At 38.8% G+C, this 26,260-nt stretch overlaps 1 protein-coding gene across 1 annotated transcript in view; it reads left to right on the top strand.

Moving 5' to 3' along the window:
• The window catches only part of SCMH1 (Scm polycomb group protein homolog 1), a 183,645-nt gene that overhangs the window by 19,603 nt on the left and 137,782 nt on the right, over positions 1-26,260 (top strand). The window contains 3 exon segments of the mRNA XM_035727089.1: positions 19,506-19,586; positions 21,264-21,339; positions 21,427-21,480. Of these exon segments, the coding sequence (XP_035582982.1) occupies positions 19,554-19,586; positions 21,264-21,339; positions 21,427-21,480 (163 nt within the window). The 5' untranslated portion in view covers positions 19,506-19,553.

The following is a 26,260-nucleotide window of genomic DNA, read 5'->3' as shown; positions in this document are numbered from 1 at the left end:
TTTTTGTGTGTGGGACAAGGAAGTGGTCCAGTTTCATTCTTCTGCATGTGGCTGTCTAATTTTCCCAACACCATTTGTTGAAGAGACTGTCTTTCTTCCATTGGACATTCTTTCCTGCTTTGTCAAAGATGAGTTGACCATAGAGTTGAGGGTCCATTTCTGGGCTCTCTATTCTGTTCCATTGATCTGCGTGTCTGTTTTTGTGCCAGTACCATACTGTCTTGATGATGACAGCTTTGTAATAGAGCTGGAAGTCTGGAATTGTGATGCCGCCAGATTTGCTTTTCTTTTTCAACATTCCTCTGGCTATTCAGGGTCTCTTCTGGTTCCATACAAATTTTAGGATTATTTGTTCCGTTTCTTTGAAAAAAGTGGGTGGTATTTTGATGGGGATTGCATTGAATGTGTAGATTGCTCTAGGTAGCATTAACATCTTCACAATGTTTGTTCTTCCAATCCATGAGCATGAAACATTTGTCCATTTCTTTATGTCTTCCTCAATTTCTCTCATGAGTATTTTATAGTTTTCTGAGTACAGATCCTTTGCCTCTTTGGTTAGATTTATTCCTAGGTATCTTATGGTTTTGGGTGCAGTTGTAAATGGGATCGACTCCTTAATTTCTCTTTCTTCTGTCTTGTTGTTGGTGTATAGGAATGCCACTGATTTCTGTGCATTGATTTTATATCCTGCCACTTTACTGAATTCCTGTATGAGTTCTAGCAGTTTTGGAGTGGAGTCTTTTGGGTTTTCCATGTAAAGTATCATATCATCTGCAAAGAGTGAGAGTTTGACTTCTTCTTTGACTTCTTCTTTGCAGATTTGGAGGCCTTTGATTTCTTTTTGTTGTCTGATTGCTGTGGCTAGGACTTCTAATACTATGTTGAATAGCAGTGGTGATAGTGGACATCCCTGCCGCAGTCCTGACCTTAGGGGGAAAGCTCTCAGTTTTTCCCCATTGAGAATGATATTCACTGTAGGTTTTTCATAGATGGCTTTTATGATATTGAGGTATGTACTGTCTATCCCTATACTCTGAAGAGTTTTGATCAAGAAAGGATGCTGTACTTTGTCAAAATCTATTGAGAGGATCACATGATTCTTGTTCTTTGTTTTGTTAATGTATTGTATCACGTTGATTGATTTGCGGATGTTGAACCAACCTTGCAGCCCAGGGATAAATCCCACTTAGTCTTGGTGAATAATCGTTTTAATGTACTGTTGGATCCTATTGGCTGGTATTTTGGTGAGAATTTTTGCATCCATGTTCATCAAGGATATTGGTCTGTAATTCTCCTTTTTGATGGGGTCTTTGGTTTTGGGATCAAGGTAATGGTGGCCTCATAAAACGAGTTTGGAAGTTTTCCTTCCATTTCTATTTTTTGGAACAGTTTCAGAAGAATAGGTATTAATTCTTCTTGAAAAGTTTGGTAGAATTCCCCTGGGAAGTCATCTGGCCCTGGGCTTTTGTTTTTTGGGAGATTTTTGATCACTGCTTCAATTTCCTTAGTGGTTATAGGTCTGTTCAGGTTTTCTATTTCTTCCTGGTTCAGTTTTGGTAGTTGATACAGCTCTAGGAATGCATCCATTTCTTCCAGGTTATCTAATTTGCTGGCATAGAGGTGCTCATAATATGTTCTTATAATTGTTTGTATTTCTTTGGTGTTGGTTGTGATCTCTCCTCTTTCATTCATGATTTTGTTGGTTTGGGTCATTTCTCTTTTCTTTTGCTAAGTCTGGCCAGGGGTTTATCAGTCTTGTTAATTCTTTCAAAGAACCAGCTCCTAGTTACGTTGATCTGTTCTACTGTTCTTTTGGTTTCTATTTCATTGATTTCTGCTCTGATCTTTATTATTTCTCTTCTCTTGCTGGGTTTAGGCTTTATTTGCTGTTTTTTCTCTAGCTCCTTTAGGTGTAGGGTTAGGTTGTGTATTTGAGACCTTTCTTGTTTCTTGAGAAAGGCTTGTATTGCTATATACTTTCCTCTTAGGACTGCCTTGGCTGTATCGCAAAGATTTTTGAACAGTTGTGTTTTCATTTTCCTTGGTTTCCATGAATTTTTTTAATTCTTCAATTTCCTGGCTGACCCATTCATTCTTTAGTAGGATGCTCTTTAGCCTCCATGTATTTGAGTTCTTTCCGACTTTCCTCTTGTGATTGAGTTCTAGTTTCAAAGCGTTGTGGTCTGAAAATATGCAGGGAATAATCCCAATCTTTTGGTACTGGTTGAAACCTGATTTGTGACCTAGGATGTGATCTATTCTGGAGAATGTTCCATGGGCACTAGAGAAGAATGTGTATTCCATTGCTTTGGGATGGAATGTTCTGAATATGTCTGTGAAGTCCATTTGGTCCAGTGTGTCATTTAAAGTCTTTATTTCCTTGTTGATCTTTTGCTTAGATGATCTGTCCATTTCAATCAGGGGGGTGTTAAAGTCCCCCACTATTATTGTATTGTTGTCAATGTGTTCCTTTGCTTTTGTTATTAATTGCCTTATATAATTGGCTGCTCCCATGTTAGGGGCATAGATATTTACAATTGTTAGATCTTCTTGTTGGATAGATCCTTTAAGTAGGATATAGTGTCCTTCTTCATCTCTTATTATAGTCTTTGGTTTAAAATCTAATTTGTCTGATATAAGGATTGCCACCCCAGCTTTTTTTTGGTGTCCCATTAGCATGGTAAATGGTTTTCCACCCCCCTCACTTTCAATCTGGGGGTGTCTTTGGGTCTGAAATGAGTCTCGTGCAGACAGCATGTTGATGGGTCTTGTTTTTTAATCCAGTCTGATAGCCTGTGTCTTTTGATTGGGGCACTTAGTCCATTTACATTCGGGGTAACTATTGAAAGATATGAATTTAGTGCCATTGTATTGCCTGTAAGGTGACTGTTACTGTATATTGTCTGTGTTCCTTTCTGGTCTATGTTGCTTTTAGGCTCTCTCTTTGCTTAGAGAACCCCTTTCAATATTTCTTGTAGGGCTGGTTTCGTGTTTGCAAATTCCTTTAGTTTTTGTTTGTCCTGGAAGCTTTTTATATCTCCTTCTATTTTCAATGACAGCCTAACTGGATATAGTATTCTTGGCTGCATATTTTTCTCGTTTAGTGCTCTGAAGATATCATGCCAGTCCTTTCTGGCCTGCCAGGTCTCTGTGGATAGGTCTGTTGCCAATCTAATGCTTCTGCCATTGTAGGTTACGTATCTCTTCTCTCGAGCTGCTTTCAGGATTTTCTCCTTGAGACTCGTAAGTTTTACTATTAGATGTTGGGATGTTGACCTATTTTTATTGATTTTGAGAGGGGTTCTCTGTGCCTCCTGGATTTTGATGCCTGTTTCCTTCCCCAAATTAGGGAAGTTCTCTGCTATAATTTGCTTCAATAATACCTTCTGCCCCTCTCTCTCTTTCTTCTTCTTCTGGGATCCCAATTATTCTAATGTTGTTTTGTCTTATGGTATCGCTTATCTCTTGAATTCTGCCCTCATGATCCAGTAGTTGTTTATCTCTCTTTTTCTCAGCCTCTTTATTTTCCATCATTTGGTCTTCTATATCGCTGATTCTCTCTTCTGCCTCATTTATCCTAGCAGTTAGTGCCCCCATTTTTGATTGCACCTCATTAATAGCCTTTTTGATTTCGACTTGGTTAGATTTTAGTTCTTTCATTTCTCCAGAAAGGGTTTCTCTAATAACTTCCATGCTTCTCTCAAGCCCAGCTAGTATCTTTAAAATCATGATTCTGAACTCTAGGTCTGACATCGTACTAATGTCTGTATTGAGTAGGTCCCTGGCAGTCAGTACTATCTCTTGTTCTTTTTGTTTAGGTGATTTTTTTCTGTCTTGTCATTTTGTCCAGAGGAGAATAGATGAATGAGAGAACAAAATACTAACAGGGTAACAATGTTCCCAGAAGATATACTCTAAACAAATCAGAAAAGCCCTGAAACCAGGGGAAAAGAAAGGGAAATAAAGAAAAAAGAAAAAGATAAAGATAAAAACAAACAAAAACAGAACAAAAAAAAATGATCAAATATAATCAGGCTGGTGCATAGATCAGTGCCACACAGTAGATTTTTGGGTGTATTTTGGTCTGTTAGAAGAAAGTGCCTCCCAAAATTTTTAAAGAAAGAAAAACTTATATATGTACAAAAATAAGGGTTGATACGATGAAGGGATGGAATATGACTGTAAAGATGAAAATTATAAAAAATTTTATAAAAGGAATTGATAAGAAGTTGTTTGAAAAAAGAAGAGGATTTAAAAAAAGAAAAAAAGGGAGAGAATGTGATCAGGCAGGAGACTAGAACAAAGCCATACACTAGAGATTTAGGGTATATTTTGATCTGTTAGAAGAAACTGTATCTCAAAATTTTAAAGAGAGAACAACTTATATATATATATGCCAAGAATAAGGGTAACTACTATGAAGGGATAGAATATGACTCTAAAAATGAAAAGTAAAAATGTTTTTTTTTAAAAGGGATTGATAAGATGTTGGTTGAAAAAGGGAAAAAGAAAAATAAAAAAAAAGACAGTTAAAAAAAATTAACTTTGAAAGACTAAAGAATCATGGTAAAAAAAGCCATGAATTCTATGTGCAGTATTCCCCTAGCGCTGGAGTTCTGCCGTTCTCACTGATCGGTAAACTTGGTCTTGGCTGGCGTTCTTGCTGATCTTCTGGGGGAGGGGCCTGTTGGTGTGGTTCCCAAATGTCTTTGCTGGAGGCAGAATTGCCCCGCCCTTGCCAGGTCCAGGTTAAGTAATCCGCTCTGGTTTGCTCTCGGGAGCTTTTGTTCCCTGCAAGCTTTCGGTACAGCTTTGGAGGACAAGAGTGAAAATGGCAGCCTCCGAATCTTTGCCCTGGAGGAGCCGAGAACTCGGGGTCCTCTCCTCAGTGCACCCCCAGAGAGAAGCAGTCAATCACTCCTGTCTCCCCGGTCTCCCGCTGCACTCTGTGCTCACCCGCCTGTGACCAAGCGTTTCTAACTCTGGCACCCGACCCCGTGTGGAGTCTCCAAACCCAGCAGATCCCGGCGGTGCACTCCCACGCCGCTCCTCCCCAGGAAGGGGAGTCTCCCCAACTCTCTTGCTTGTTGGGTCCCTGCTGGAGGACAGTGGCCGGACTGTGCCGCGGATCACGGTTTGTGGCAACCCCGAGCTGAGAGCCCACGCCTCGGCTCCCTTGGCTCTGTCTCCGCAGCCAGCTTCCCCGCTCTGATACCCGGGAGCTCCGCTGCACTCAAGCACCCCCGGTCTTTCTGTGACCCTTAAGGTCCTGAGACCACACTGTCCCGTGAGGGTTCCACCCCCCGCTTAGCCACTGGAGTGACGTCCCTCAGCGGAGCCGACTTCTAAAAGTTCCGATTTTGTGCTCCGCAGCTCTATCACTTGCCGGAAGCGGCTGTCGGAGGCCCCCTCCCCCGCCGTCTATCCTCCCGAATATCGACTCGGATTCACTTCTCCGCACGTCCTACCTTCCAGAAAGTGGTCGCTTTTCTGTTCAGAGAGTTGTTGCTATTCTTTTCTTCGATCTCCTGTTGAGTTCATAGGTGTTCAGAATGGTTTGATCCCTATCCAGCTGAATTCCTGGGACCAGACGAAATCCAGGTCTCCTACTCCTCCGCCATCATGCTCCCCCCCCCTCGTTTTCCTCTTCTTCTAAGGACACCAGACAGAATTGATGAGGGCTCATCCTATGACCTCATTTAGCTTGATTATCTCTACAATGATCCAGTTTTCAAATAAGGTCACATTCAGAGGTACCAGGAATATGTAATTTTGAACACAACCCATAACATGATGAATAGTGAATTCAACACATAACAGTCCACCCTCTGGCCCCCATTGTGCAGAATACATTCACCCCTTTCCAACATCCCCCCAATGTCCTAACCCATTCCTGCATCAACTGTAAGTCCAGAATCTCCTCTAAATATAATCAGCTCAAAAAGTCCCAAATCTCATTTTCTAAATCAAGTATGGGTGAGACGCTGATATGGTCCATCCTGGCACAAAATTCTCCATCTGTGGACCTGTGAAACCTAGAAAACAAGTTATCTGCTTCCAAGGTACAAGGTAGAACAGGCATAGGAAAGACATTTCCATTACAAAAGGAAAATGGAGGGAATAAAGAGGTCACCAGTCTGAAGCAAATTCACAATCATGGCAAGTTCCATTTGATCTCAGGGCCTGAGAGTAATTCTCTGTGACTTGATGCTCTGTCCTCTGGCCTGATAGGACATCTCCACCCTTTTAAACCTAGAGGGTCCCATTGGCCCAGGCCTCTTCATGTGTGGCTTTGCCCTTTGTGTTATTCTTCCTTCATTTTATTCCGTCTTTGTTCCCTTTAGTCCAGACCAGCACAGACCAGCAGCACTTCTGCTGGTATAAAGTTCTCAGAAACCTCATCAGTCTTTCATGTAGCTCATGGGGATCCAAACCATCTGACAAGAGGGTCCAAATCTTTCCTGGATAACCATATCTCTATTCCTAGCTTCTGAGATGATTGATTATATCCATGAGTCCCAGGTAAACGGTCGTCTAGCCATACCCTTGGCCCTATTTCCAGAGCATGTAGTCTAGTTAGGCAGAGAATTTTCCATATCATCAAGTGCTGATTCCTTCTTACTTAACAGTCCATTCCTCAGTTTATCTCTGCCCGTAATTACTGTAAGTACCAAAGAGAAACTAGGCTAGACTTCAACACGTTTTTTGGAAATTTTTTCAGCTAAATATCCAAGTTTATCACAAGTTCACCTAATGACCAAATACAATTCAGACAAGTTTTCTGCCATTTTATAACAAGAATTGCTTTTCCTCCAGTGTCCAATAATGTGTTCGTTTCCTTCTAATACCTCACCAGAAGCATCTTTAAAGTTCATATTTGTACCAAACATCACTTCAAAGCAATCTAGGTTTTTTGATTAAGCCTCTACCCATTATCCAATTCCAAAGGCACTTTCCCATTTTAACTGTTTGTTAGAGCAGCACCCTACTCTCATCATACCCAAATCTGTTGGGTCCCTGAGGCTACCAGAAGCTGAAACAGGCAGGAAGGTATCTTCCCCTGCAGGGTTCAGAGAGAGCATTGACTCTGCCAAAAACCCGATTTCAGACATCTAGCCTCTAGAACTGTGAAAGAATAAATTTCCTTTGTTTATTACACCCAGTCGGTAGTATTTTGTTATGGTAGGCTAAGAAGCCAAAACAGGGGCGTTACTTGGAGGTACTATAGTCATTAGTGAAAAACAGTGAGTATGTAGTATCTGCCTGTATCCACAGGGTTTCTTGCTTTTTCTCTCTTTTTTAAACCATATTTATGTCTAGTTGCACTTAAAGTTTACTTTTGTATGTTAATGGCTTATGATTTACCTTTGTTTTATCTCAGGAGGGCAACTTTAAATCATTGGTAGGAATGCTGTGGTACCAAGAAGCCTTCAAACTTTTTTTTTTTTTTGAAGATTTTATTTATTTGAGAGAGAGAGTGAGCATGAGAGGGGAGAGGGTCAGAGGGAGAAGCAGACACCCGCTGAGCTGGAAGCCCGATGTGGGACTCGATCCTGAGACTCTAGGATCATAACCTGAGCCGAAGGCAGACGCTTGACCGACCAAGCCACCCAGGTGCCCGAAGCCTTCAAACTTTTGGAGGCGTGGTGGCTTTAGTTTTCCAGACCTTCCTTCTGCCAGAATGCCTATTACTGGTTCTTGGCTCTCACACATACTGCCTCCATCAGGGTGAAGCAAGAGGAACCCCAGTGGTGCTTCAATTAGCCCGTGGATAGGTAATTGACCCATGAGTGATGAATTACATAATGAGTCATTTACCATCACTTCTAATGGACGTCTGTGTTTTTCAGTTTTGAGTTATTTTTTAAGAACACATTCTTTACCTGTCATAATGAGGACCGATACTTTTTTTTGGATTCCCCTTAGTGGCAATCACAGTGTTTGTAGGTCTCTTTGTAAATATTGTTTTGCACTGAAGAAGGCTTATCCATGCACTGCTAGTGAGAGACTAACTGTCGTGATAAATAAGAGATGTTAGTTGCCAGGGCTGTCATTTCAATTTGTCTTGCTAGTGTTGAGCTCATTAATAAATTGCCACAGTGATAATATGAAAGTAATGAACCTTCTGGAGGCCCAGCTGGGGCACAGAGTGCTAGCAGGGACCTTCAAGGCAATTTCCATTGTTATGCACAGTTCTGTTAAAGAGTTTCACGCTCTTTTTTTCCTTTGAAACATTTATATTTTGCAAAATCCAAATCCTGTTTTAATATTTTTGTACTTTCTAAATGAGTTTATTTGAATTCAGTTTAACAAATATGTATGTATTTGATGCTCCTACTGTCAGGCACTGTATTAGACCCTAGGGATATAAAGAAGACTAAGACATCCCTTAGGGCTTTGCTGTCAAACAGGCAGGAGAGGTATGTGAACAAATAATTGTAATACAGTATTTAAACACTGTAAGTATGAACCAAATATAAACATAGGATAGAAAAGAAAATGATTATCTAGGGGAAAGAGCTCAGAGGGCTGAGGAAGAGGAGATTCATTGATTTCTGAGTTAAATTTTGAAGGATGAGTTGTTAACTTGACAAGTTGAGTGCATAATGGGAAGAGGGACTTGGAGATGAGTTAAGGGACTGCAGATCATTTAGAATAAGTTAAGGAAAGGGGGTAAAGAGGAAAAGATGGGTAGATGAGGCCAGAGAAGTAGTCAGGGGTCTGAATCTTAAAGAATTTTGGTTTTGAGGGGCTGTATATGCAATGTCAAGGACTTTGATGGATTTCATGCCACAGGCTACATGGATCCTTAAAGGATTTTAAGCAGAGAAGCAACATGATGGAATTTTTATTTTAGAAGGATTATTCCATACACATGATAGAATGGAAGTAGAGAGAAAGAAGGCTATTGACTAGTTTTGTGCAAGCAAATAACAACATAATATGCTGCAAAGAGCATGACAGATTGTTTTAAATCCCAGTTCAACCACCTACTAACTCTCCCAACTCTGAAAGTTCCTCGTCAGTGAAATGAGAATAAGAGAAATCTCTCACTGGGTATTATGGAAAATCATATGAAATAACATGTATACATAGAAATGGTCCAAAGAGCTGAGTATAAATGTTAGCTCTTATATATCAACTTCTGGTTTTGTTGAGTTTTAGGTAATCTGTAACCAAGTTTAGGATTTTCAAGAAGCACTTTCATTTTCTTTCTGTCACTCTCCTAATAAAACAAAGAAATCAAGAGGTTTACAAACCTTTTTATTTACATTAGGATACATCTTTCAGGATTTCTCAAACATTTAAAAAATAACATAACTAAAGCTTTTTCCTTTGGACACTCTGCCAGATTTTGAGTTGGAGATTAAGGCTTAATGTCCTTTTTGAGTCAGTAGTGCAATAGCAAAAGAGTGGAGCCCTAGTTCAACAAGTGAGCTTTTTAGCTAAGAAACAGCACCAGAGTTTACTCTGTCTCTGTTTCTTCAAGTATTTAATAAGAATAATGTGAACAGGTGTCCTACCTGCCATGTACATCTATTGTGAGGATCTTGTTTACTTCCTTTCCTTAAGTAAACATTCACTAACTACTATTCAAGATACTATTACGAAGAATGTAGAACTGAATCAGATATGGATCCTAATTTCAAGGGAATTACAGCATTAAAAGAACTGTAAAAGATACATACAAATAATTGTAATACAAAGAAGCTAATATGTGAGTCAGCATTGAACATTGTAAAGGACTTTGAAACTGGAAGTCATTTATATTTTATATAATACATTGTAAAAAATATTATAAAGTGCATTTTACATGTTCTCCCTATTTGTAAAGTGCTTCTCTAAGCAAAGGTGAAATAAAGTCACTTTCTTGGAAACCTGTGGAAAATAAATGATAAGGATGGATTAAGATTTTAGGTAGATTTTTAAGCATATATGCATATTTTGATACCAGGCTTAATATTCACTAATATCCAAGTGACTTTGTTAAAGTACTCTTTGAGCCTCGGGGTGTGTGTGTGTGTGTGTGTGTGTGTGTGTGTGTGTGTGTGTGTGTGTGTGTGTGTGTGTGTGTGTGTGGTGTGTATAATGGAGATAATGTCACGTACCTCTCAGGTTTGTTGTAGTCATCATATGTAAAAGTGCTTAGAAAACAATGTTCATTCCTTCCGTTACACTACCCACTTTTTCACTATTGCCTGATGTTAAGCTTTGAGTCAGCAGCTTCTTTGAGATATTTTCAAGTTGATTTTTACTTATGAAAAATTTCAAACATACAACAAAATCAAAAAGGTTTTGCAATGAAAAACTTCATGTCCACCACCTAAATTTTACCATTACTTGTAAATGTCACATACCTATTTATCTGTTCCTCCACCCACCCAGCTGTATTGAAATTTCTCTGGTGATTCTTTAGGACTTTTCTGAAGGAGGTTTTCTAAAGGAGGTATTTTAACTAATTTGGAAGCCAGACGTGCACATACATTTCAGATGTTTGTAATTAAATTACAGTTTTCTTATTTACATTGTTTCCCTCTGTGAAGAATTTTACTTATTGAGTTACTCATTATTTGAATCTATCTCCAGTATTTTTGCTCCTACGTTATCGTTTCCAACCTTAAATCGTCCCATTGCATTTTCCTGAGAATGCCTTCAGTCAATCTTTTTTTCAGCGTCACATTTAGAGTAGACTCTTTATAGTCCTCCTTGTTGTCTCTTTCTCCTTTGAAAGTATCTTTAAAAATTAGTAGGAAACAATAGTGTGCATTCTGTGCCTGGTGGTGACCACTGCAGCTAGAAGCTTTGTTTGCGTGGAGTGGGCTGCCTGCACAGGTCTTCAGAGCTCAGGTATCTCAGCACTTCCCATCAACTCCCACATTTTTTTTCTGAGTGTGGGCTTTTTCCCAGCATAGTTGGTCTATTTAGTATGCCCTACCAGGAAATACAACCCTTTACCGATGTTTGGTTATAGTCTCTCAGCATTGATTGATTTTCTCCATTATATAGCTATATTTAGATTATATATGACAGAAATTCCTCAAAGTTTCTGATTTTTTGATGGTACTCTTCCCTATTTTCCAGTGCTGCCAAGTGTTAGATGGATTTCCTTAATGAGCTATGAGGACTGTATTCGGAAAAGTCTTTGAAAAGCTAAGTTGTGGGGCGCCTGGGTGGCTCAGTTGGTTAATCGACTGCCTTCGGCTCAGGTCATGATCCTGGAGTCCCGGGATCGAGTCCCACATCGGGCTCCCTGCTGAGCAGGGAGTCTGTTTCTCCCTGTGAACCTCTTGCCTCTCATGCTCTCTATCTCATTCTCTCTCTCTCTCAAATAAATAAATAAAATCTTTAAAAAAAAAAAAAAAAAAGAAAAAGAAAAGCTAAGTTGTATTCATACTTGTGTCTCTCAACTCCTTTCATCACGTGTTTGGCATGATCCTGTCAGATTTGAGACTGACTTACAGATACTAAAGGACCCAGCTTGTTTTGTTCCATTTTGAGAGATTTGCCTTAAACTGCTTGTCTCTCATAAATCACCTGTAAGTTCTACCTACCACCCAAATATTTTTGAAATTCAGAAAGTAGTCACCATGTTCTGGTTATGTAATTTTAAAGTTTTATGCTTTTTTTCCTTAATGATTAGCATTCATTCATTTCATTCAAAAATACTTGAGCGCCTCTTCCATACCAGACACTATTCCAAGCGCTGGGATACAGTGCTGAATGAACAACACAGACAAAGTCCCAGTGGAACAGACAAATAAATAGACAAGGAAAATAGTATATGAAGCTAACTGTTAGGGAGAACTAAGAGCGGTATCATAGAAGGACTCTGGATGACTACTTCATATACAGTGGTCAGGAAAGGGTTCTCTGGGGAGGCGATATTTAAGCTGAGACCCAAATGATAAGAAGTGAGCCATATGACTATGGAGCGGAACATTCCAGGTAGTGCAAAGGCCCTCAGGTAGTAAGGAGTTTGGCCTGCATATGGAGCAAAAGAGGACAGCATGGTTGGAGCAATGGGAATGATGAAAGCTGTAGGAGAGGAGGTGTAGAGGGAGGGGTCAAATCATGTAGGATGATGTGGGTCAGGGTAATAAAGGACTTGGATTTAATTTTAAGAGCTGTGAGGAGCTTTTGGGAGATTTTAAGTGGGGGAGGGATATGATCTAACTTACATTAACAAATAACCAGGATAGGGCCATATGATGGAGAAAATCACCCAGTGCTGAGAGCCTCTAGCCAGAGGCAAAAGATTGCATTTACTACTAGGGCATACTAAATAGCCTAGTTTTCCTCAGCCTCAGAGACAAGGGATTGGCCAGTTTACCTTGCTCTGAGTCCCAGCTCCACCATTTACTAACTGTAACTTGGGGCAAATTCTAAGACATCTCCCTGTATGGATTTTCTCCTCTGTATGAGATAATAATAGTTCCCACCTGAGGTGCCTGGGTAGCTCAGTTGGTTAAGCATCTGACTCTTGATTTCAACTCAGGTCATGATGTCAGGGTCGTGGGATCAAGCCCAGCATGAGCTGAGCGTGGAGCCTGTTTGAGATTCTCTCTCTCTCCCTCCCGCTCATGTGCTCTTTCTCTCTCTTTCTCAATATATAAATAAATAAAATACTAAATAAAATAATAGTACCTACCTTACTGGGCTGTGAGAATTGAACAACTTAATGCAAGTAAAGTGGTTAGAACATATTAAGTACTTAATATTTAAGTTTATAATTTATTTCCTCTAGATATGGATGGTCTAACATGATAGCCATGTGGTTAGTGGGACTGAAGTACTGAATTGTAAATTTTACTTAATTTTAATTACGTGTAATTTTTTTGAGAGAGAAAGGTGGGGAGGGGTAGAGGGAGAGGGAGAAAGAGAATCTTTTTTTAAATTTTTTTTAAAGATTTTATTTATTTATTTGACAGAGAAATAGCACAAGCAGGCAGAGTGGCAGGCAGAGGGAGATGGAGAAGCAGCTCCCCGCTGAGCAGGGAGCCCAACGTGGGGCTCGATCCCAGGACCCTGGGATCATGACTCGAGCCAAAGGCAGCCGCTTAACTGACTGAGCCACCCAGGCGCCCCGTGGAGCCCAACATGGGGCTTGATCTCTCAGCTCTGACAATCATGACCTGAACCGAAATCCAGAGTCCAACACTTAGCCAACTGAGCCACCCAGGCGCCTCTTGAGTTATTTTTCTGTTGGGCAGCACTGTTCTAGACTCTGGGTCAGAGGGGAGGGTGGTGGAAGAAGCATATGGACTGAGGGAGGTGCTTTTCCTAATTACACGAATACCCTTGGAGATTCCAAAACACCTTCATCCAGTGGAGCCTCTCTCCCTATCAAAGAAGTCCTCCCTCCTACCCTCTTTTGGAAAGTCAGTGTGTTTAATGAGCCTGCCATCACTGATAGTGTTTTGTATTCTTCAGGTGTGTCAGAGTGGAAAAAATAGTTATGAATCACTGCTCACTGCTCTATATTAAAGAGTATTGCACAGGTTTTATACCTATCAGTGATTTTGATGAAATAAATTTCTGGGGTCCTCTGAACTAGTATCACTATATAAGATTGTTCTCTGAAGTAAAATCCACCACTAATCCTGGCCCAGTGAACCCCAGAGACTTAAAACGAGGAAAAATTAAAGTAGATTTTAATTAAGGAATGAATTGCTGGGTCAAAAGCTGAGGAAGTTGAGAAAAGCATCTTGTGTCCTAAAAACTAAATTTCTAGGATTAAAAAAAAAAACTCAAAAAGCTAAGCAAGCAGAAACTTATCTCTGAAGTGAAACTGGACGTATGTTTTTTTTCTTCTAATGTCTCTTGGTTCCTGCTGGCTCTGTGGTTCTATAGAAAGGTTTTCTGACTTGTTAGCGTGAAGAAGTTTCCTAGTAAATACGGAATGACTCTTAGCAAATGGCACCACTCTTCTACTTCACTGTTTGGAATGTTTATATTCTTTATCATTCCCAAATAATTTAAAAAAAATCTATGATATGCCTTAGCTTAATACCACATCTCAAAGATTATCCATGCCCTCTCAGTCAAGTCGTCTTCTAGAGAAGAGAGCTCTTTCCTGAGGTTGCTGTACTGTTTCAGACTCACACAGGACATGTTTCACTGGAAGCCCCTTTGTAGTCTCTGGTTTTTCTGATGCAAAGAAGAAAGAGGTAGTCTCAAAGACTCCCAACCAGAAATGGGTTCCTGCAAGCCTGAGTAGCTTGCAGGAACATAACTGATACCATTTGATAAAGTTCCCTTATTTCAGTAACAATAGGATTTTCTATGAAGCCATAAAATCAGACACTTGTGGAGGTGGATGATGAGGAAACAGGCATGCTGCTTGTTTGTAGTAAATATGAGACCTGCCTGGGAATGCACTATAGAGTTCTCACCTCCTAGTTGTCTGGGGAAGAATTTGAAGCCCTGAGGAAGTGATTCCTCGGTGACCTGAAATGAACCAGGCCAAGATTAGGCCTACGTTGCAGCTCAGTTTCTGCTTACAGAGAAACCATAATTGCCCCAAGTTTGTTACTCTGTAAGATTCATGCAAGACCCTGGATAATGCCAGGGAGTCATAATTTACTTCTTTTAGGCTAAGAAACTGAGACTTTGGGGGATTTATAGAATGGTTTATAGATGCCACTCTGTCGATGAGCCCAAATTACTTAATGTTGATCTTGAGATCTCTAATACCTGGTGTAGCATAGACATTTTTCAAAGGTCTGCTTGGGCAGTATGAACAGATAAAAAGTAGTAAACGGGTTGATAGTCTCTTACTGGTCCCCAAAGCCATATGAGTCTGACCTCAGATTTTAATTTTGTCACCATGAAAAGCTCTTATTAAGTGGTTTCTGTCTGCAGATGGTGACATGCATTCAAATCTTCACTCCAGGAAACCTTGGGGAAATAAGTCACTCTTAGAAGCTTAATGCTCTGGATAGCTACAGGTTTGTTCAATTATACATTAAATCTTTATTTTTAAAAATCATTTTAGTTGGAAATTATTCTAAAATGAATTGTGCCCTTCTTTTTAGTTTGTTGAGCCTAATTTAACCTTTTCTCAATGACTGAGATCCTTATGGGTGTGTGTGTGTGTGTGTGTGTGTGTGTGTGTGTGTGTGTGTGTGTAAAGGATACAAAGTTTCATGGGCTTTTTAGTCTATTCTTAACTCCATTTTTCCCACAAGACCGTTTTTAGTACATAATTTTTACAAAGTGCAGTGTTTTCAGGAATGAAAATCGTTGTATATAAATGCCTGGAGTTAAGTCTGTGGGTCGCAGTCATAAAAGGTTGCTCTAGGTAACTCCTTCCTCCTGCTAACAATACTTATATTTGCATAGTACTTGACTGTTTGCCAAGCCTCTATACATATATATGGCCTATGATAAGTAAGCCAGAAAAGGTATTAATTTTTTGTTGTTTTTAAATACAGTAAGCAAGCATAATGGAACCAGAAAGAGCATGGACTTTCAAATTAGACAGTCTTTAATTTTAGCCTTTCCATTTAGTAGCTATGTGACCTTGGATGCCTTAATCTAACTCAGTTAAGTTCAGAATCTCAGCTTTTTTTTTTTTTTCCAACTAAATGGAAAATACCAGAATTGTTGGGTTCTTTAAATCAAGTAATGAAGGCAAAAATGCCTGCTAGGGACAACATGGATGAACCTCACAAACAAAATGTTGAGTGGAAGGAAGTAGACATGAAAGAGTACATGTGGTATATTTTGTTTATATAAAGTTCAAAACAAGCAAAACTGTTCTGCAGTGACCCAAGTCAAGACGGTGCTTTCTCTTGGGTGGACACAAAGGAGTACTTCTTTGGATGCTAATAACAATCTCTTGGTTTGGAGACACACTGTGAAAGTTCATTGAGCTTTATACTTAATGATTTGTGTACTTTTCAGTATGTATGTTATACTTTATTAAAAAGTCATTTTTAAAGTGCTTAGCACAGAAACTAGCACATAGTTGATGCCCTTCTCCTGTGCTGGTTCCGTAAGTTAACAATAGGAAAGTCTATTTAACAAAATGATCCTAGCCTCTTTTCCTTGTAACCTCTCAGTTTCTTTGTTCTGTTATGGTTGTCTGCCTCCTGATTCCAGTCTTATACCTAGGCATGTTTAATAAATATATATGGTGGTAATCCCAATTGGTGTAGCTGAAGGAGTTTAGATCAGTCAGATAAGGTGAAATTGAATGTCTTACCACTGTGATTTAGGAGTAAATCAGCAATATGAATTCTGATTTGATGTTATTCTCTGATGATTACTTGATTTGATGTTTTTAAGTGGAAATTAAATGGATTTTTTTAATTTTGCCAATACCAGATCAACTTCATTATTGAGTTTTTTTCATGGTGGGACATTGGACTTATTCTCTTACTTCTGGCACTTTTAATACAAGACAATTATAGTGTAGCAGGCTTTGAAATAGTCACTGTCACACCCTGTAACACCTCATGTGTTTTGCTTCAGTTCTCATCACTGAAAGGGAACCATAGGTATTGTTTTTACCTTATTGCTTTGTACTACAAGTGTAGAAACAGAACTTAGATACTTGGAAATTTGTGCAAGGTCTTGTTGTTAAAAACTTAGAATTGTTGAAAAGTCAATTAAAAAAACTCAAAAGTTATTTTTTCTAATATAGGCAATGTGTAGGATATAAAATAAATCTATGACAGTCTCTGCCCTCAGGGAGGGTAGATTCCTATAGGAGAGGTTTGTGAGATAGGAAGAAAATGAATTTGTCTACATTTACTTTTGTTCTTTTGGATGTTGTTAGTCTTGGAGAAAAGACTTGGACTTTCAAAGAGAAGTTTTCTGACAGAGATACTAGCAAGGCCCTTCAATGCACAGAGCTGTGGTGATGACTGTGTGAATGCCAAGGGAGCCAAGACTTCATTAGGGGTTAGTAATGTGACAAAAAGCTAGGGAGGCAGAGAAGGACCCCTACCTATCACATACTTACTTACATCCATTCACTAAAATAGTTAGTGCTATTCAACCCTCACAAACCCTTTGGAGTAGACACTATTATTTCCACATTAAAGATGCAGAAATTGGGGACGCCTGGGTGGCTCAGTCAGTTAAGCAGCTGCCTTCAGCTCAGGTCATGATCCCAGGGTCCTGGGATCAAGTCCCACATCGGGCTCCCTGCTCAGTGAGGAGCCTGCTTCTCCCTCTGCCTGCCGCTCCTCCTGCTTGTGCTCTCTTTCTCTGACAAATAAATAAAATCTTAAAAAAAAAAAAGATGCAGAAATTGTGGCATTTAGACATTTAGTAAGATAGCTTGGAAACCTGCAGAATGGGAGGTCGTAAAGAAAACTGATGGCTGGTTGCATCTAGGATTACCCAGGAAAGAGAATGCTATGACTCCAGAACTTAGTTTCTTTTAAATCCCTGTGAAGCTTTTTATATTTCTCTTGTGAGATGGTTGAATGGGACTGTGATGCAGATCCACCTGTTACCTGTTTGTTTTCTTTCTTTTTTTTATTTTTGTGGTAAAATATATGTAACATAAAATTTACCATTTTAACCACTTAAAGGCATTAAGTACTTTACAGTGTTGCGTAGCCTTTACTACTATCTCCAGAACTTTTTCATCATCCCAAGCAGAAACTCTGTACCTATTAAATCATAACTCTCCATTTCCTCCTCTGCCCTGCCCCTAGTACTTCTACTTTCCATCTCTGTGAATTTGCTTACTCTAGTTACCACATATGAGTGGAGTCATACAATATTTGTCCTTTTGTGTTTGGCTTATTTCATTTAGAATAATGTTTTCAAGGTGTGTTTCTGTTGTAGCAATTATCAGAATTGTATTCTTTTTTATGGAATAAAGATTCCATTGTGCGTATAAAGGACATTTATCCATTCATTTACGGATGGGCGTTTGGATTGTTCCTTCCCTTTAGCTATTGTGAATGATGTTGCTATGAACATTAGTGTACAAGTATCTGTTTTAGTCCCTGCTTTCAGTTCTTTTGGATATATACCCAGGAGTAGAATGCTGGGTCATATGGTAATTTTACGTTTATCTTTTTGAGATTTTCCACAGCAGCTGCATCACTTTTCATTCCTAGTAGCTATTCGAAAGGATTCTAATTTCTCCACACTCTGGCAACACTTGTTATTTTTGTTTTCTTTTCTTTTTTTTAATGATAGACATTTGACTGAGTGTGAAGTGGTATCTCATTCTGATGTTGATTTGCATTTCTGTTATTGATTAATGATGCTGAGTATCTTTTCGTGTGCTTATTGGCTATCTGTATATATAAACAGAAATGTCTATTCAAGTCCCTTGCCCGTTTTTAATTGGGTTGTTTGAGGGTCTTTTGTTGTTGAATTGTAGGAGTTCTTTATATATTCTAGATATTAATCCCTTATTGGATATATAATTTGCCAGTATATTCTCCTATTCTGTATAGGTTGTCTTTTACACTCAGATAGTGTCCTCTGATGGACAAATGTTTTTCATTTTGATGAAATCTAATCTAATCTTTCACTGTTTTTCTTTCATTGCCTGTGGTTTAGATGTTATATGCAAGAATCATTGTCAAATCCAATGTCATGAAGATTTTCCCCTGTGTTTTCTTGTAAGAGTTTTATAATCTTAGCTCTTGTGTTTAGATCTTTGACGCATTTTGAGTTAATTTTTGTATACAGTATAAGGTAAAAGTTCAACTTCATTCTTTTGCATATGGGTATCCAGTTTTCCCAACATCACTTGTTGAAAAGAATATCCTTTTCCCATGTATGGTCTTGGCACCTTACTTGAAAATCATTTGACCGTATATATTAGGGTTTGTTTCTGGGCCCTCAACTCTATTCCATTGATCTGTGTGTCTGTCCTTATGCCAGTACCACACTGTTCTGATTACTCAAGCTTTGTAGTAAGTTTTGAAATCAGGAAGTGTGACTCTTCCAACTTTATTCTTCATTTTCAAGATTGTCGAAGCTATTTGGGGTCCTTTGAAATTCCACATGAATTTTAGGATGACTTTTTATATTTCTGCAAAAGACATCATTGGGATTTTGAGAGAGATTGCATTGAGTCTGTAAATCACCTTGGTTAGTATTGTCATCTTAACAATGTTAGTCTTCTAATTCATGAATACAGAATGTCTTTTCCATTTATGTTTTTTTTAATTTCTTTCAGCAGTGTTTTGTAGTTTTCAGCATACAATATTTTACTTCATGTGGCTGTTATATTTCTCACAATAAATTAATAAGTTAACATTCTTATTTACCCATCGTTGTTTAACGATCTGTAGAACTGCCCTCAAGAATATATTCTATTTTTAACAGAATCAGTGTTCTGAACCCACAAAGCTGAGGGGGAAGGATCCTGGAAATTGAAAATCTATCTAATTTGCTGCCTTTGGGAAGCCCTATCTGGATGTCCAGCCTGTTGGTTTCCTCTGATAAAAACCTAATTTCACTGTGTGTCTTCTTTGATCTACAGTAGTTCACATTTCTAATTTTTTTCTGTCTTTTGCTTCCAGATTTCTCCATCTTGCTAAGGAGGAACGCTTTCCTATGGGATATAGCTGATGGTACCATGCAAAAATCGGATCCTCGAAAAGGTCAGAACCTGTATTTACATGTAATAGAAATAGAGAGTTTTCCTCTATTAGGTTGTATATGAATGTATGTGTCACAAAAAGCGATTAGAGCGAATAAAAGAATCTCACCCTTTCCTGCCAACTTAATCCTGCAATTTTAAGAAATCCTGCGTGTCGTTTATACAGCTCTTTATAGTTTGCAAAGTACTCTTCACATAATTGTCTTACATAGTCTTTACAGTAATCTTGTGAAGTAGGTACAGTTGCTATTACTGTTTTATGGAAACAATGAGGGGTTAAGAGACTTATTCAAAATCATGTTACTATGTGCTGTACGGTTTAGTTCTAGATTCTTTGCCTTTAAATCTTTTTCTTCTCACTGCATCACAAGTTGATGATCAGTATCAGAATTTAGAAGGCATGTAAGTATTAAATATGGCAGCTGTATGAACATTGGAAATAACGTATGTAAAAGTCTGTGAAAAAACTTAAAATCCCTTTATGGATGTAAAATATCATTAATAAGTCAGATCTTGATATTGAGTGTCAAACACTCTTTGAGATGACACCAGAAGCCTCAGTATGTAATATACCTTTGTCTTAGTATGGCACATGAGGCTGTTCGTTTGCTGCCTACCTGCTTTTCTATTCTCATCTCCCTTTATCTCTGTAGCTTACCCTACCCTTTTCTATCTATAATAAACTGTTGGCTGTTGTCCAAACACACTGTCCATTTTCATGCCTTAGTACCTTTGTACTATATTCCCTTTGCCTAAAATGCCTATTCATCTTTCTTCTAACAATCCTAGCTCAACTTCATCTCTGTGAAGCTTTCCTCACTTCCCCAAGCAAAGTTAATCATTCCTTTCTGTTTTCCCAGAGCACTTTGTATAGCAAATCTCTATGAGAGCAAAAATCACATTATGTTATGTTTGTGTATTTGAATTGCTATCTATCCTACTAATCTGTGAGTTCTTTGTGAGCATAGGCTAGGACTTTGTCTTTGTGTCCTTAATGGCCCTCATTACTCCTAGGCTTAGATATATTTTGTTTAAAGAATTAAAGACTAGCTCTCCTTAAAGGTTATGTACACCAATCTTAGTGGAAGACTGACCATATACAAATACTTAGAAGCTTGTAAATAAATATGGTACATGCTTGAAGTAGAACAGAGGGATGATCAGAGCCAAGCAGAATTATTTAGGGAAGAATTCCTCTAGATCAGGGTTTAACAAACTGTGGCTCATAAGTCAGATCCTTTTGGCTGCCTGTTGTATAAATAAAGGTTTTTTGGAACACAGCCATGTTTGTTGTTAATGTGTTACCTATGGCTGCTTTCATGCTACAGTGGTGGAGTTGAGAAACTACATGTCCCATAAAACTGAAATTATTTACTCTCTGGCTCTTTACAGAAGTTTTCCAAACCCTGCTTGAGGAGATGGGTTTTGAATAGAGGTATGAAAGAAAACGAAGGTGAATTGGTGAAGCCTGAGTGTGTATCATAATGTAATGAAAACAGGCTGAAGTAGTAGGTATGCTAAGTGAGAAAGTTGCACTTTAATTGGGTTTGTCAGAGAGAGCTATGTTGAAGTGTCAAGAATGCTTTGGATTGATAAAGAGGAAACATAGAAATTCAATAGAAAGAAATTACCAAGTAAACGCTTTGGGTCTGTAGTAAAACAGTTTCCTAATTAATAGCAGGGCATGAGGATGATAATGACAGAGAAGAAGGAAGCAACAGTGCACATAAACAGTGATTGTCTACAATGGCCAGGTACTGGTCTAAGTGCTTTCTATGTATCCTGTTTAATTCTCCTAGCACCTAAATGAGCTAATTGCTGTTATTGTCTTTATTTTGCAGATGAGAAAACCAAGGCACGGGGGGTTACGTTACTTGGCCAAGGTTATACAACTAGTAAGTGATAGAACCAGATCTGAACCCTTGGCAGTATTGCTGCAGGATCTTCATAATAAAGGAGGGAAATCTAGGGAAATTTGGTAAAAATACCCTTGAGCTTGGACTCAGTTAATTAGGCTCAATAGTTAGGAAGTGTGCTAACCCATTATGGTAAAGAGAAAAGAAACAGACCATAGAGGTGTAATGTTGGAAGGCAGAGTGTCCAATCAGAATAGTATACTATGGATTAGGTGAATGCGAGGGAACAGGAAGCAGATACATTATACAGTGAGACGTGTTATATAGTTAGTCATTGAGTTTCACTTTGATAAGCCCAGAAAGCAGTTCACTTTCCCTACCCACATGAAAGCTGCCCCAAAATGCCTAAAGAGTGGACATACTCTATTGAGATAGAGATGAGCAGTGATTTTCAAGGGGGTAGATGACGTTCAACACCCCCCGCCACCATATATTAGAGTTAGTGGAGGTGTCACATCAAACACATGCCATTCTCTCCCTTTCTGTTTTGTTTCCCTAAGGGGCCTTGTTCCTGTCTAACTCCCTCCCACTGCTGGGAAACATTTACCCCCTTGGACCACTTTCTTTTTAATGTATGTATGTGTTAAAATTATGTATGTGCACTGTGAAAAATTCAGCAACAGAAGTATACCGAATGAAAAGGGAAAGTTTCCCTCCCATTAGTATCTTGCTGCCTTGAGAGACCTCTTTTAAAAGTTCAATTGTAGATGAAACTACTGTTACTAATGGAAGTATGCTGGGATTCCCTTGTGGTTATTGAGATAGAAAAAATACTGAGAGTCATTTTCCTAAGGCCAAGATCCACAGCCACGAATGGAAGGAACTTCCTGGGATGATGCAGGATCTTCATCAGTGGAGGTATAAGAAGAGACTCGGTAGGGGTGCTAGAAAGAAGATTCAGACACTGGCTGGGGTTGGTGGAATTGGAGGCAGGGAAGGAGGAGACATTGAACTAAATGGCTTTTACTGTTCCTTCCAAACCTGTAGTTCTGTGTTATACCATCTGACCGATTACCAAGCACAAAGGAAAAGACACCAATGTGACTGGCATGGATAACTTGAGTGGACAACAAAATAATATAAGAGAAAATCCAATGTATAAAATCCAGATTTATAGAACAAGTTACTTTGCAGTAAAACATTTAGCTTATTTTAATAAAGGTTTCTTTAAAAGTTAAACTAACCATCTTGGTGTGCTCAAAATAGACTTCAATTTTTATTAAAAATTCCATTTACACTAAATTTTGTGTAAAATAAAAGCACACATTGTTCATTATTTCAAAGAAAGAAGATATTTCAGGTTATCCGCCTGGTTTTAAGTTGTAACAGATACAGAGGAAGTAATTGGGCTGGTGCCTTGATGCCACTGTCTATAGACTCACAATATGATAGAACTTAAAAGGGATCTTACAGATCATGAATGAAGTTCAGCCCCTTTATTTTACAAATGAGGAAAGTAAAACCCAAAGATGGTGTGTTCCTGGCTCATTCTCACAGTAGCCTAACTGGAACTTGACTCTCAAAGATCAGAGAGAAGGTCTGTAAAGTGCCTGCCATGGTGTCAGTACACAGTAGATGCAGAAGCAAAAGGGAAAGAAGAAGAAGATGATGATGCTATTATTTCTTCTGCCCCCACATCACACTTCTGTGAGCCTTCAGAGGAGAAGTTGGTACTGTAGAAATATATAATGTCCATGCTGCAAACCTAAAGTTGTACAGTGTTGAAATGATGAAATCAGGAGGTCCATACCCCATAAAATTATAGGATCTCAGATTTGGAAAGGCCTTTGAAGGTTACCTAGTGCAGCCTCCCTCTTCCTTTTCATGATTTAATACTTCCATCAAGAAGTTATCGTACTTCTGCTTCCATACTCTCCATGATGGCACATTCATACCTTTCCTCCCCAGATACCTCTGACTGCCAAAAAGTTCTTCCTAGTAATGAGCTGAAGCCTGTCTACCTATAGCTTCCACCCACTAGTTCTAGTTCTGTCCCTTGGGGTACTATTGAACAAAGTAGAGCAAATCTCATCTCTCCTCTACAGAACACACCAGGTATTTGCAAACAGCTCTCCTGTTTCCCCTGAGCCTTCTCCTGGTTAAACCTCCACAGTTTCTTACACCTTTACTCTCTTTGTTGCTTTCTTTTGAATAGGATTGTGTGCCTAGATCTCATTCAGAGTATAGGGTCTAGATTTGAACATAAAACTCCACCTCCAAAGTGTTCTGACTGGAAGAATAGATCATCCAATACTGTTATCTCCTTTTTTCTGGATACTGACGGGAATGATGGTGGTGGTGGTTGTGCATTACTTAGTTCATGACATCAGATCCATCTGTGTCTGCCAAGAAGTATGATGTGGTACCACTGGTCCACGAAACTTCTTCCCTGTTCAGGAAACATGAGCCAGAAAATTTGTAGAAAGCATTAGCCTCTCTTATGCTCTGGATCACACTTCTGTAAGCCTCTGGGAAGGGTACGCATTATACATAGTTGAAGTCTGCTAGGACTGCCTGCAAGACAAAGGGAGTTATGGCCTCTCTGCATTTTCATTAGCCATTCATTGCTAACTGCTTTGCTTGTTAAAGGAAATACTGATGTTCTCTGGGGTTCTTCTCTCTGTGTGCACATGCAGAGATGTATAATTGCTACAGAGGGAGTGGGGGCAGGGATGATTGCCAAGGAGAGATCTGTTCCATCTTTGTTCACATCTGCTGCATGCACAAGACAGGATTTATTGCTCTCCATGAGAAAGGGATTGCCTAGCTTGCTTCCCCTTCCCCATCTTCTGGCAGATCATCCCAGAGGAATATTACCATCTCATCACACTTCTCTCTGAAAAAGTAAATGAAGGAGAGCTGGAGGCAGAGAATCAGCTAAAAGGCACTAGGAATAGTTGCTAATAAGAGACAGTGGCTTATCAGTGGTACATCCCAGACTAGTCGCTTGTCTGTCTCCTGCCTCCTCTGTAGCTTGTCCTCCATGGCCGCAGTGGGGTAGGTGTTCTGCTCCCAGCTTTTCCTTTTTGAGCTCTATGCTTATCGGCATAGGATTATGGTTTATTAAAATCACAACTGTTCTCTAACATTTAAAGAGTTCTGTCTTAATGGGTGTTCGGAAGTACATTTGATGTGTCTTTTTTCTGTTTTCTGAGAAAAACATCCCTTCTCCTCTCTCACTTCTTCCCTTCCGCTCTACCCTCTCTCCCTCTCTCACTGACATGTGCATGGAAGCCTGCTCGCTTCTTTTGTGTTTTCCAAGCTCTATGAATATTTAAAACGTGGTACCTTTGGACATCCTCCATTTAATCTAGTTTTGCCTCATTAAATCCCAGACTATGCTTAATATTAATTCAGTGTCCAGATCAAGCTAATAAGCATCAGTGCTTCAGGTTTTACTGTAGTAAAGTGGGTAGAATATCTAAGTTGGGCTACTTTATGTTAGAAGCATTTATGAGGTTTCTTTCTTAGTGTTTTTGTTTTTTGTTGTTTTTTTTTTTTGGAGAGAAGCAGTGTAGTTAAGAGCATAGTTTGGGTTCAGATACTGGCTATTCTAGTGACTATAACCTTTTAGAAAGTTATTCAACCTCTCTGGGTATTATTTCCTCATTAGGTAAAAAGGGATAATGATAGCATACTAAGTGGTATCACACTGGTGAAGATTTAACAAGATGGTTTTATTGAAATAATTAGCACAATATCTGGTACATAGTAAACAATAATAGCTATATAATGTTAATAATTATTAAGATATAAATGATAATTTATAACTAAATTGTTTTCTTAATATATGAAGAATTTCTTCTACTTTTCCTTGCTTCAGGGGATGATGGCCTATTATGATTGTTTTGCCACGTGTTGAAAGGATGCTTCTATAGCCTTGTAAATTTTTCTGCTACATGTGATTTTTCTCTCAAGGGTTTCCAGAAATACCAGAATCTTTACATCCTCTAGATCTTGCACTATCCAATACAGTCACTGCCGGCCACATGTGTGTATTTAAATTTAATAAAAATTGAATACAAACAAAAATGGAACTCTTAGTCACACATTTGAAGTGCTAAAGAGCCACATGTGGCTAATGACTGCCCATTAGATAATACAGAACATCTCTGACATCAAAGAAAGTTCTACAGGACAGCACTGGTCTGTGCTCTTGTGCTCTTTTCTCAGAAATCAAAGAGGCTGTATTTTCTAGGATGTTCCACAGATTTTTCTCTTAATGTTTCAGGGCTCCAGACATGCATTTTGAGGTTTCAGGTTACTCTTCTTATTCCAGCTTCTTAGTGTCATTACAGTCTTTTGAAATAAATATAGGTACTTCTACTTCCCCCAAGAAGATTGCATTATGAGAATTTTCTAAAGGTTCCAGTCTGCAGTAAGAGGAAGCCAGAGGGAGAAGAGGCAAAGTAGAAGTAATTCTAGCAGATATTTCTTAGAGTCGTTACTCAAAAACTGAGCATTTGAATCCTTAGGGGCCAACTAGTAATAGGAGGCTCTAATGTCCTCTGTCCTCTTTATAAATACATTGTATGATTTCAGGATCTTACTTTTCCCTCTGAGAAAGGTAGCAAAAAGCAAATTTTTCCTTAATAATCCCTATTAACTATATTACGTGCTTTTAAAGGCATTTTTTTCATTTGTTCTTCCCAACAACCTAGTAATGCAAGTAGCATTGGGATTATCATCCCTATTTTACTGATAAGAAAACTGAGGCTCGGTGCAGTTAAGTTAGTTGCCTAAACTCTTTAAGGGAAAA

This window comes from Zalophus californianus, chromosome 4, assembly GCF_009762305.2.
Source record: "Zalophus californianus isolate mZalCal1 chromosome 4, mZalCal1.pri.v2, whole genome shotgun sequence".
Taxonomy (NCBI): Eukaryota; Metazoa; Chordata; class Mammalia; order Carnivora; family Otariidae; genus Zalophus; species Zalophus californianus.
This window is presented reverse-complemented; position numbering and strand designations above follow the sequence as displayed.